Source organism: Alexandromys fortis, unplaced genomic scaffold (assembly GCF_014885135.2).
Source record: "Alexandromys fortis isolate MF-2015 unplaced genomic scaffold, M_Fortis_MF-2015_v1.1 scaffold_261, whole genome shotgun sequence".
NCBI lineage: Eukaryota > Metazoa > Chordata > Mammalia > Rodentia > Cricetidae > Alexandromys > Alexandromys fortis.
The window spans coordinates 592,668-606,458 of NW_026068144.1; the positions used below are offsets into that span (position 1 = coordinate 592,668).

At 40.7% G+C, this 13,791-nt stretch overlaps 1 protein-coding gene across 1 annotated transcript in view; it reads left to right on the forward strand.

Moving 5' to 3' along the window:
- Positions 1–486: 486 nt before the first annotated feature.
- The window catches only part of LOC126491329 (zinc finger protein 431-like), a 28,178-nt gene continuing 14,873 nt past the window's right edge, over positions 487–13,791 (forward strand). Inside the window, exon 1 of the mRNA XM_050126892.1 lies at positions 487–602. Coding sequence (XP_049982849.1) covers positions 600–602 — 3 coding nt within the window. The 5' untranslated portion in view covers positions 487–599. The remainder of the gene's footprint in view (positions 603–13,791) is intronic.

The window sequence follows — 13,791 nt, forward strand, 5'->3', positions numbered from 1 at the left end:
CAAGACTGACAGTAATGGTCGCAAAGCTGCGGTGGCAGAGGTTGCAATGTTTTGCTATTTGGTTTTTTGGAAAACTTAGAAGCCAAGCGTGCCTAAACTCACAGTGATCCTCCTGCTACAGGGTCCTCAGTACAAAGTACAGTTTTGTCACAAAGGAGCTCAATAATGACCCATGGTAGTAGAACAGACCCAGTCTTCATTCTGGATGCTGTAGGCACTACCTGAGCAGGCCTGAGGCAATATGCGTACCACAGAGACAGATCTTGCTGCATCCTACTAAGGGATTGATTTAACAGTCTGTCCCTGTACTCATAATTCTTACTCATTTTACTGCAAACTTCTTTTCCTTCAGTCCTGTCTTGGTTTCTCTTTTCTTTTCCAACTTCCTCGTTTCTGACCTGCCCCTGTCACTCAGGGGTCACGAGCCAATCGTCGCCTCCAGCCATAACGTCATCCAGAATAGGGCGGGCACTTCCGGCCCACCGTGTTTCGGACTGACGGACTCCAGCCTCCCTGGGACGGAAGGAGACTCTCGTGATCCGTGTGTGCTGGGCTGTGCTGTGACCTGCTGCCGGGAGCTGTGAGGAGAGTCCAGCGCCATGGTCAGTGAGAGGCTGTCTTCCCCCTGTGGAGAGGAGCTGCACGAGCCAGTGTGGGGGAGCAGGCAGCGCAGCTCGGTGCCCGGTATCATTTCCTTTGGTCCCCTGAGGTCCCTGAGATTCCCAGGCAGAAAGAGGATCACTGAATGACTTCGCTCTGTAGAATGAGCCTGCGCAGACATGGGAGCAGAGCCTTTGAGTGAAAACATCCTTGTCACGCTGCAAGGTTTTTTGGTTTGTTTGTTTGTTTTTTTAAATCCCAAGGAAAAGACAAATTTTATAACTCACAGAGCTCTTTGGCCACTCTAGTGCCTTTTAGAGGTACTGCACTTGGCCCTGACCATTCAGGTGTAGGATCCCGCTGCTATTAATTCTGTGCTTGACGTTAATGCATTTGTACGTAAGATACCATGGTGGTTCGGCCATTGGTGTCAGTAAGTCCCGACATCCTGGGTTTCCTGGCATCATGTGCCAAAATTGACTCTATATTAGTTATGTTTTTTTTTCTGTTTGCTCTCATGTTCTTTTTTTTTAAACATTTATTTATTTATTTATTTATTATTTATACAATATTCTGTCTGTGTGTATGCCTGCAGGCCAGAAGAGGGCACCAGACACCGTTAAAGATGGTTGTGAGCCACCATGTGGTTGCTGGGAATTGAACTCAGGACCTTTGGAAGAGCAGGCAATGCTCTTAACCTCTGAGCCATCTCTCCAGCCCCTTAAATAGAAAATCTTAAGACAGGTAGAGAGACACTTCATAAGCACATATGGCATGGTATATGTTATTTTTCTCTTTTTTAACCACCCTATCAATTTCTTATACATGACACACACATATATTCATATCTGGTATTAAATTNCTCTCTCTCTCTCTCTCTCTCTCTCTCTCTCTCTCTCTCTCTCTCTCTCTCTCTCTCTCTGAAACAGGGTTTCTCTCTGTAGCCTGTCCTGGAACTCATTCTGTACATCAGGCTGACCTCAGACTCACAGATTCTCGCCTGCCTCTGCTTCCCAAGTGCTGGGTTTAAAGGTGTGTGCGCCACCTCCAAGTTCGGTCCATTCTTTATTACAGTTGCATTCAAAGTTAGAAGACGGAAGGTGTCACTGTGTGAAGTCTTTATTCAGTCATGTGTTGATTGTGTTTTCATTCATGATGACCTTCCTTTTCTCGTGGGATTTCTGTTGTTGGCAACATAAATGGTTAGATACTTTATTGTCCTTTTGTTGTATCTAGAGCACAAATTCTGTATTGTTATAATATTGGCATAATAGCCAAAATGATGGCAACCATAAGGTTGCGCTCTACTGTTTGTTAGTCCAGCTCCCTACTATGGTGAGCCCATCCTGCGTTAGGCACAGTTTTCAGTGTGGTCCCTACCTCTCCAAGGTTAGATGTGCAGTGTTAGAGCAATTCCTTTAAAAGAGCACTTTAGTCAAGCTTGCACAAATATGGGAGAGGATGGGCAGGTAGGCCCCACACAGCTGGGGAAGCGTGACCCCAGCCAGAGACAGATGAGTCCACCCATGTGTTTCAGCACATGGATTGTTACTGTGGAAGTCAGTGTTGTCCCCCAGGTCTCTCACCTCTGCAGTCCCCAAACACAAAATGTCGCATGGTGCCATCCCAATTGAGTGTGGTCTGGGCTGTGATCAGAAAAATTTGTGACTCCCTATGTTTTCTGGAATTGAAGACTCTTGGGTTTAATTTGTTAAAATAGTTAAAACAGCAGGACTGTTCCATGCTTTTTATCTTAGCACTGGAGAGGCAGAGGCATGCAGGTCTCTGAGTTTGAGGCTAGATAGGTCTATAGAGCTTGTTCCAGGGTAGCCGTGGATGCACACAGTATCTATTGGTCTACAGAACTTGCTCCAGGGTAGCCGTGGATGCACACAGTATACAGCAGTTATTTCTCTCAAACACCGTCCCAAAACAGTGAAGTAAAATTTTAAACCTTTGTACATTGGGTGGCAAATCTACCTGGTTAGAAATGCAGCTTCCAGACGGCATCATCTGCAATAGTCATACTTATGCCCAACGAGACTGACTCCCTCCATCCCTTCCAACAGACCTGCCCTGAGGGAACTGGATAGGGACACAAACAGGGATAATGCCGTGCACTCAGAGAAAAGATACAGGCTTGTTTAATCTCTTCTTAGATAGGATAGGGAAGGTTATGTTAAGGACGTCTGTAACCCATCTCAGCGAGTTGGCGCTCTATCATTTGAAGGAAATAGTTTTTCCTTCTGTGTCTTTCTCTCTCTGTAACTCTCTTTCTGTGTTTTCCTCTCTCGTTGGCTTAATTTCCCACTCCTTTCCTTTAGAGCTCTTTCTTCCTAGGTTCAGTTTCTGTAACGGTGTATATTTGTTGAACACCCCCAGGCTCCTGTCTTTGAATGCTTGGTCCCGTTAGTGAAACTGTGTAACATTAGGAGCTATGCCCTTGTGGGGTTAGAGGTGTGTCAGTGTGGTGGGCGCTGAGGACTCACAGTCTCTGGGCGAGCAAGTGTTTCCTTCTGCCTGGCTGCTTGTGTATCAGGATGGAACGCTCAGCCAGGGGCATGCACGCTGTGATGCTTCCTTTCACGATGAGAATGAGCTAACCTTCGATCACTGTGTTCACTCCTTCAGTTAAAAGAGTTGGTTTGGTTATAGTGCTTCACCGCATTACAAGAGTCATATTTTGACACATTATTTCTCTGTGTTTTGTACATGTCCTGGCAGTTCAAGTAAAGCTAAATGAAAGAGTAAAGGATGAATCATGTGGGTGTCATAGTTATAGAAATAATTTTTTAAGGTTAATTCTTTATGTATATTAGTGCTCTGTCTGCTTGTATGCCTTTATTTCCGTTGAGGCATCAGGTCTCACCAGAGATGATTGGGAGCAGCCATGTAATTGCTGGGAATGGAATTCAAGACCTCTGGAAGAGCAGCCAGTTGGCTGATTTTTTGAGAAAACATTCCGTCTGTGGCATGGTTATTTCTAGAAAGTCTTTCATTTCTCTGGTTTTATCTTGACTGAGAGGTGTTCAGGTTCCATGAGTTTGAAAGCATTCTGATGCTTACGATGCTATTGATATCCCACTTTTATATGTGGGGTCCTGGTAGGATGCATGAGGCTAGTTCAGTTTTCTTACATCTCTTGAGACTTGCTTTGTGTCTGAGTAAGTGTTCAATTTTGGAGAAAGTTCTGTGATGTGTTTGTTTTGGGATATTCACCAGAGAAGACTTTTGGGGCATGTGTTTAAGCCAATAGAGAGTCCTTATTATCTGGGCTGAACTATACAGGTTGTTCTTGACCCCAGTATATCCCTGAGACTTTTTCAGGATGTGCTTTTAAGCCAGAAAACCTGTTCTGAGTTGGCACAACAGGATTTTTTTTCCCAAACCGTACATAGTTTCCTTTATGTCATGATAAGTCAGTCTAATCTTTTCAATTTTGTAGGATGATTTTAATGGAATTTAACTGTTGATTTAATTCAGAAATGGAAACTTTTGCTACCATTAGGTCTTGATCAACCTTTCTTTAGAAAGCATCAGAAGAGGCCCATTCAGTCAAACCATTGCTACATGCTCAACACTCAGCCCTCGGTTCTTGGTAATATCATTATCCTGATGCCCTAGCCCATGAAGAACAACATTGCTTTCCCTGTCCCCACTCTCGACTAGTTTTGTCAGCCAATTGGCTGACAGTCTGGTTAATTTTTATCCTTATGAAGTATATGATTTGGGCCTGGTGTCTAGCACAACTAGCAATCCTGGCCTATGTCTGGGTGGAAATGATTAAAACCATCTGCATAGTCCCTTCCTGTGGCATAGAGACTGATTCTGCAGGGATTTCCTGTTTTCTATAGGCCAGAATCTTTTTAATGAAGTTTTCCAGGAAGCCTCAGTTTCACAGACATAGTCTTTGGAATGGAAACTCCCTTATTCTGATGACCAGAGGCCCAGCCACAATGTATACTCTGTATTTCTAGTTCAAAAGATAAGCCCTCATATTTTTCCTCTCTTTAATACAATCCAACATTTAAACTGGGCATCAATAAGCAGAGGTGAAAATGAATATGAATTGCTGTTCTGTGGTTGTATTAGGTAATACCTTTTCTGAACCTGTCTTACTTCCCAAGTCCAGGTCTAAGCACAGTGGGGGGTTTTATCAGATTCGGGAGGAGGTAGACAAAGAGGTGGAAGAGACTTAGGGATCAAGGAAACCTAATTGTAAGGGGTCTGTAGTGCATAGAAAATGCATTTGGCAGCAAATATGGCATCTGCTTTTTTGACCTGGGTATGGTGGATTCATGGGCTTCTTCTCGCCATAGGAGTGGAGAGAATCACCTTTAGGGTCATTTTTAAGTTAGTTTCAGTGTCACTTTGGTTTCTTGCTTGACCCAGGACTGGCACAGGAGAAAGTGTAGGTGGACTCGGAGGTCAGCTGGGTCTCCAGGACAGTCCAATTAATAGCATAGTGGAGGGCTGGGGGGAGGGGAGGGCTGGGGGGGAGGGGAGGGCTGTAGTGACCTGAAAAAGGAATGGTTAAACTTTTCTGCCAGCTGTTCTCGGAGCCTTGGAAGCAATGGGGGATTTTTCTTAAATATAATCCTTCGTTATATCAGGTACAGCTGGCAAAAGAAAAGCAAAGGAAGGAGGCTGATCACCTACCCCTTATTTGGTAGACTCTAATGAGAGTTTTGTTAAAGTTTTTATTTATTTATTTATTTTCTTGTCATGTTTATTCTTTTTAACCTGGCCAGAACTCTGAGGTTTGTGTGCGCAGTTAAGTTTTTGACCCATGTCTAAACTTTATCTGTTAATTGCAGGAGTCCCCCAGTCATCCCGATATAATCTATTTTCCCAGGAAACCTTTGAAGAAAGAGCTGGAACTCTGCGTTTAGTGTCTTTAACTCCTGGGGCACCTGGTCCAGGTTTGTTGCCCACTGGGTCACCACTGCCAATAAAGCTGAAGAATGCACCTTGCAGGTTCAAGACAGTGTAGACTTGTTTCTCTGGAAGAACCAGACACATGAGAATTAGAGGTCCCAGGTTTTATCACAGGCAGGAGAGGCACATTCCAGGGTGATTGGCAAAGCAACGGGATTGGCAGTTTGAGCTATGCAATTCAATTTCCCCTTCTATTTCTAGGGTTATTGGGTATTGTCTATCTTGTCATGAGTAAAAAGAACTAAGCCTATGAAGCAAAAGCCAATAAAAATCAAATGTTTTCTTTTAAAGACGTTCTATGGTCATGGTATCTCTCCATAGCATGAAAATCCTAACAGAGACACCTAGGGACCTCTGGTATCTCAGGTTGCCCACCTGGTATTTGTCCCCTGACCATTGCACCTCTCTTTCCTCCAAAGGGCTCTGAGAGCCCTGTTGTTCTGAGGTCTCTTCTAAAATCTCTAGAAATGTAGGTATTCACCAAGGAAGACTTCTGAGGTGTGGGTTTACAGTGTAGCCAGCCCTATGCCTCTTTCAGGATGAGCTTTTAAGTATAAAAACCATGTTTTGGGTTGACATACTTCCGTTAATGGGAACAGTTGGCCAGAAGCAGAACTACAGAAGGTAAAAAGTATGATTAGTTCATTTAGAGTATTTCTCTTAACTATGGACTTGGATGGATTAGTCCTTTGCTTTTAGTTTTGGCGTGTGGTGCTTTTTATATGCTGGGTTTTACATCCTGACTGGCCCTTCTATTATGGAATCAGTGCTAAGGTTTGGGATCCTCTTACAATGCTGAGATGAATATGTATTCTTTTGAGTTTTTGTGAAATGTCCTGTAAACATCACTTAGATACATTTGGTTTTTTAACATGTGGTGACTTTAGTATTTCTCTGCTTAGATTTTGTGGGGCTGGCCTGTCTATGCGTGATAGTGGGGTATTGACATCGGTGTCTCCATGTCATTTAACCTGTAGGGTTGTTTCTTTTACAAATGATGGTACCCATGTGTTTAGGAAATAGATGTTGGAAATTGAAACATTATCATGGCAGATAGTTTCTTTGATAGATATGTACTGTTCTTCCTCATCGCTTTTGGTTATATTTTATTTTACATACTTATGGACATATTGACTGAGCAACAACGCCCCATTGGTTATTTTTTCCCTGTGGGCTTTCACACACTGTAGACTGTCTGCTGCCACATCAGCTTTTATACAGAATTTTCTTCAGCCGGTCATGGTGACTCAACACCTGCAATCCAAGAAACTGAAAGGTGGAAGCAGGAGGTCTCTAGCTTGAGGCAAGTCTGCAGCACAGAATGAGACCTTGTTCCAAATACAGGAAACACTGTTTCCTCATATAGGACCAAGATCTCACCAGGACATATGCTACGCTAATTCCACAGTGTATCCTTCAGAGTTAAAATGTAAAGTTGTTCTATACTAATAGGAGACCCAGTAGTGATTCCTGAGTCACAGTGAGACCTTTATTGGCAAGAGTTAAAGGATATTGAAATTAATCTGTCACTTTTATATTACTTTTGCTTTTCTTCAAGAAGTTGCCATATATCTCTGTATCATATTTTGATTTAATCACTACGTTTATTTAGCTTAGCATGAGGACTCAGACCTGTCATCCTAGTCATTTGAAAGCGGGTGCAGGAAGTTCAATACTAACCTGATCCAAATCGTGATGAATAACTCAAGCTATGAATAGGTATTAACAAATATATAATTAGTAGAATGCAGCTGAAGTGCTTTTATGTGGCATTCTTTCTCCAGTTCTCCTAGAGCTCCTTTTAATCAATTGGCACCTTCATGTGTTACATTAGAGAGACTTTCTATAGGCTCTCATGGGACTAAGGCTGGCCTTAAATTTCTGATTCTCTTACTTCCACTGTCCAGTTAGTAAGATCACAGGTGTCAGGTCTCCATGCCTATCTGACAAAGACCTTTCACTAAAGGGTTAATTTTACTGAGCCCTCAGTTCTACAGGCTGCAGTGTTTAGCCTAATACTCAATGCCTCATTTTGGAGCCAGAATATTATGTAGTGATCTGGTGGGTGTAACTCCACAAACCAGCACAGTTTATTTGATCCTACGGACTCTTGCTTATGGAGAGTAAAGTCCTGATTCCTTTAGGTCCAGCCTTTCCTGGGACGTTCTAAAAGTCTTCTTCCTCCAGGATAAACATGTACCTGTCTTCTGCTGTTAATAACATTCAGAAACTGAAGCTTCACTGTAGCCATTCTTAGTTTACAGAGATTGTAAACTCAGCTGTGAATGTGCATATGGAGTCTGCTGAAGACAAGAGTTTAGTTCACAAACTGAGGATGCCAATTCTTTTGACTAGAAATAAAATCAATACCCATTCCACATATGTGAGCTTTCATAACACTTTTGTGACATGCATCCAAAATGCTTTGCTCTTCTTTATCCTGGGATATAGTCTTGTGTGATTCTCTTTGTGTTTTTATTTCTTGAGGCAATATCTCATAGCCCAGGTTGACCTCAAACTTTCTGTGTACCCAAGAAGGACCTTGAACTTCTGATCCTTCCAGCTTACCCTCTCAAGTGCTAAGATGACAGGCATCCCTATCCCTCTTAGTTGAGGTTTCTATTGCTGTGAAGAGAAACCATGACCATGGTAACTCTTATAAAGTAAAACATTTACTTGTGGTGGCTTGCTTGATGCACAAGATCTAATGGGTCTTAATAATAAAAATCCAGAGCCAGACATGAGTCCAAGTGCTGAAAGATCATAGAGAAAAAGGAGCAAGCACAGTTAACTCTTCCCTTGCCAGCTTTTCAGCCAAAAGATGGCCAACTTCCTATCTCCTCCCACCTTGTATTGCTCTCTTCACCCAGCCATATCACTTCCTGTCTGTCTGTACAGACACCCATGCCACTGTGATGAAATATTGGCTAGCTCTACCCTCTGACCAGGGAAACTTTATTTGTAGAGTAAAAACAAGATATCGCATTTCCCATTTTTTGTGTAAAATGAAAAAACGTTATTATAAGAAAAACTCTATACAATAAGTATAATAACTATGTATAATACAGACAAGAAATATATCAACAATGTCTAGTTCATTAGCAGTTAACAAATTCAGAGAAAACACTGTATATCTACCCTCTTTTGATGAGTCCTAAAGGTTGTACATAATTTACTTCCTAATTTGCATTACCAAAACTATCTTTTGATGTCTCTCAACCTTATACACTTTACAACTCTTTAGTGAATTTTTTTTTTCTGAATCTGGTAACAAGGAAAACTATAGCTATAAAATCTTCAACTCCATCAGAGACCTAAGATGGATATAATATTACCTGAATAAGCTGGAAGTACAAGCAAGCCACTTCCAAAGGATATGAGAAATGACAGAAAGAGCTGGTAGCCTAGACAGTCATCCATGGTTCCTCTGCAATGTTGGGGCATCCTTCTTTGACCTACAGGCCTAGCACATATGACAGACTTTCCTGTGAGGCAGGATATTCTGAAGGGCTGTCCTACCTTGTCTTGGGAAAGTTCAGCAGTCCTGTATTTTGTATCCTGCTTGTCCAATTTGTATAGCATTCTGTCAACATTTGAGGCATGACAACTTTCTTTCCCAGTGGCTACCTTTTGCCACAAAGTAAACTTCATGTGGAGATTCTTCAATGTCCATCATTTTCTCTGAAGTAGACTGGTGCTGCCAGGAGGAGACATGCCTCATTGACAGAAAAATAAAAGAACCTGTATTTTTAAAACATCTTAAATGCCATATCCTATAGATCTCAGAACTCTTTGAAGATGACCTGTCTATCTAAAATATATCTTGTTTGACCTTGAAAATATACCTAATATGACTTCAAGTTTGGTTGTAATAGGTAGCTGGTAACTAACCTGCATATCCTTATCGTCCTAAATAGTTGGTAATAATGACTTTCAAGGGCAAAAAAATTGCATTACATTATTAAATGAGTTGGATAGATACAATAACTTAAGCAAGATTAGAAATGTGTGTACAGTATGTACTAAAAATAGTCTTTAATTTGTATCAGTATACAAAGATCCATTTCAATGTAAAATATTTTAAACAAGTAGTTGCTTTTTAAATTAAAAGTATATCCAGTAATCTATCTTTTTATCTTTCTATATCCTCCCTTTGTCTTTTCAGAGTAAATTTAATAATCTACCCTTATATCCTATATCTGTGTCCGCCCTTTTTTTCTTTTCTTTCTTTTTTTTTTTAGGATGTATTTCTTTTTTTTTTAATTTATTAAAGATTTCTGTCTCTTCCCCACCTCCGCCTCCCCTTTCCCTCCCCCTCCCACTCCCCCAATCAAGTCCCCCTCCCTCGTCAGCCCAAAGAGCAATCAGGGTTCTCTGCCCTGTGGGAAGTCCAAGGACCACCCACCTCCATCCAGGTCTAGTAAGGTGAGCATCCACGAAACTGCCTAGGCTCCCACGAAACCAATAGGTCCAGTAGAATCAAAAACCCGTTGCCATTGTTCTTGAGGTCTCAGTAGTCCTCCTTGTCCGCTATGTTCAGCGAGACCAGTTTTGACCCAGGCTTTTTCAGACCCAGGCCAGCTGGCCTTGGTGAGTTCCTGATAGAACATCCCCATTGTCTCAGTGTATGGGTGCACCCCTCGCGGTCCTGAGTTCCTTGCTTGTGCTCTCTCTCCTTCTGCTCCTGATTTGGACCTTGAGATTTCAGTCCGGTGCTCCAATGTGGGTCTCTGTCTCTGTCTCCTTTCATCGCCTGATGAAGTTTAATATTCAGGAGGATGCCTATATGATTTTCTTTGGGTTCTCCTTCTTATTTAGCTTCTCTAAGAACCCGAATTATAGGTTCAATGTCCTTTATTTATGGCTAGAAACCAAATATGAGTGAGAACATCCCATGTTCCTCTTTTTGGGTCTGGCTTACCTCACTCAGGATGGTGTTTTCTATTTCCATCCATTTGCCTGCAAACTTCAAGAAGTCCTTGTTTTTTACTGCTGAGTAGTACTCTAATATGTATATATTCCATACTTTCTTCATCCATTCTTCAATTGAAGGGCATCTAGGTTGTTTCCAGGTTCTGGCTATTACAAACAATGCTGCTATAAACATAGTAGAGCATATACTTTTGTTGTGTGATAAGGCCTCTCTTGGGTATATTCCCAAGAGTGGTATTGCTGGGTCCATGGGTAGGTTGATCCCAAATTTCCTGAGAAACCTCCACACTGCTTTCCAGAGTGGTTGCACAAGTTTGCATTCCCACCAGCAATGGATGAGTGTACCCCTTTCTCCACAACCTCTCCAGCAAAGGCTATCATTGGTGTTTTTGATTTTCGCCATTCTGACAGGTGTAAGATGGTATCTTAAAGTTGTCTTGATTTGCATTTCCCTGATCGCTAAGGAAGTTGAGCATGACCTTAGGTGTCTTTTGGCCATTTGAACTTCTTCTGTTGAGAGATCTCTGTTCAACTCAGTGCCCCATTTTATAATTGGGTTGATTAGCCTTTTACGGTCTAGTTTCTTGAGTTCTTTATATATTTTGGAGATCAGACCTTTGTCAGTTGTGGGGTTGGTGAAGATCTTCTCCCAGTCAGTGGGTTGCCTTTCTGTCTTAGCAACAGTGTCCTTTGCTTTACAGAAGCTTCTCAGTCTCAGGAGGTCCCATTTATTCAATGAGGCCCTTACTGTCTGTGCTGCTGGGGTTATACGTAGGAAGTGGTCTCCTGTGCCCACGTGTTGTAGAGTACTTCCCACTTTCTCTTCAATCAGGTTCAGTGTGTTTGGACTGATATTGAGGTCTTTCACCCACTTGGACTTGAGTTTTGTGCATGGTGATAGATATGGGTCTATTTTCATTCTTCTACAGATTGACATCCAGTTTTGCCAGCACAATTTGTTGAAGATGCTCTCTTTTTTCCATTGTATACTTTTAGCTCCTTTATCGAAAATCAGGTGTTCATATGTTTGTGGGTTAAAGTCAGGGTCTTCTATTCGATTCCATTGGTCGACTTCTCTGTTTTTATGCCAATACCAAGCTGTTTTCAATACTGTAGCTCTGTAATAGAGTTTGAAGTCAGGGATGGTAATGCCTCCAGACGTTCCTTTATTGTATAAGATTGTTTTGGCTATCCTGGGTTTTTTGTTTTTCCATATAAAGTTGATTATTGTCTTCTCCAGATCTGTGAAGAATTTTGATGGGCTTTTGATGGGGATTGCATTGAATCTATATATTGCTTTTGGTAGAATTTTCTTTTCAAAACAAGATCTTTGAATCAAATCTCCTTTGTTCACATTTTTTCTTACCCTTACCAATAGCAACATGTAACCAACCCTCCTTAATAATAACAAATATCCATAACCCAATGAAAGATTGAAAACTGCCCACCCCACCTCTTGGTAATGTGGATGTCATGTTCTTAAAGTTACTTTCTGCTGACTGAGGACAGCAGCATGTTTAGGTGATTCTCAAAAGAAAAATTTGGGTTATACATCATGTCCTGGGAGAGGTAGCTGTATCATTTGTTGTCCAGTCTCTGCATAATGGGAAAGTGCAGGGTGTCTCAGGTCCTGGCTAAAGTAGTCTGTATGGCTGGATCATGTCATCCACCTCAAAATTTTCCTGAGCAGTTTGTAGTCCAAAGCCAATCTTTAGTTATTGTATTTGAGCATAGTGTTATCATAGTCCTGGTGGCACTGTCATTGTGGAGACGAATCCTCCTTTTGTACACTTCAACGGTCACTGGTAGACATGCTCTTGGTTCACTACAGAAAACTTAAGTATTTTAAATGTCATATATAGCAGATCTCAAAAAGGTTAAAGGACTATACTTAGTTATTTATATACATACAGAGTACAAAACCTAAATTCCTAGTTACTTGATAGAGATTCAAACCCAAAATCATGTACAGGAAATTAAATGAAGCCTTTTTCTAGAATTATTTCCCTAATCTCTAATGACCATTGCCATCATGAAAAAAGTTTAGAGTGTGTGTGTCTTACAAGTTTTGAGATACCCTAAGAAAAGTTGTCAAAGATTTAAACTAAAACCAAAAGATTATGACATTATTATTGGCAAGAAAATAATCTAATTTTTTTTTCTGTCCCATATCAGTTGTCTCTTCTGGCATGAAACAGAGATTTTGAATTTTGCCTTAACAAACATTCTTGAATTTAAAGAAGAGAGGCACACTCCAAATCCAAAGCCAGCTTTAATGTATTTTATTGGATTAGGCCTACAAAATGACCATTTGTACTATGTATCTGTAGAAAACAGCAGATGCATGCATTTGGGAAGATTTATAAAATTTTCTTCTCTTGGAAATGTGATATAGCAGTAGGCCAATCTGTTCTTTTTCTTGGGACATTATTTTTGGAATATTCATCCTTTGTCTTCAGATGTCTTATTTGTCCAGTAGTCTTCAGATTACTTAACTGGATGCCTTCATTCTCCTTCAAAGACAAAAACAAAACCCTTCCCCAGCCCTAATTTTGGGGAGGTTCTTTTATGACAAATTATATCTGATGAAATGGAAAACATTTGTTAGTTTTCTCTGTTAGTTTTGTTTGAATGGGCATGTTGTTTGATGAACTACTGTCACTTATAATTAAGATATCTCTCTTGTTCAAATCAAATCTTTATCAGTTTTCATGGTATCAATAGTTTTTCTTCTTCTGTGGAACAAAAGCAAAATGTCTTCCCCAATGTAACACATGTCCTGGTTTCCATTCTGAGGACAACACATGTTTAGAGTATACCAGCTGATTTAATTCTGTAGTTTTTTTCTATTATCCAATATCTCTCCACAACTGATGTTCCTTTCTCATTAGCATTTAGAAAATCCAAAGTTAATACAGCATTATGCAATCTATTTCTGGGGGGGGGTCTTTATTACCCCTTTTTGTGTATTTATCATATCCTTTAGAGTTCCATTCGTGATCTTTCTATAACTGCTTGCCTTGTAGGATTGTGTGGTATACCTATAATATGCTTTATATTATAAAAAGCAAAAAAAAAAAAAAAAACCCTGTTTGATTTCCTTAGAATGTTGGAGCATTATCAGTCTTAATTTGTAGAGGTATAACCATGATGCCCATAATGTTCAGAAAATGTGTGATTAACAAATCAGTCTTTTCTGAACTCAAAGTAGTAGCCTGTTGAAATTCTGAATAGGTTTCAATGGTGTGGTAAATATATTTTAGTTTTCTAAATTCTAAATTCTAAAACAAGATATCCATTTGCTGTATGTCATTCCTTTGA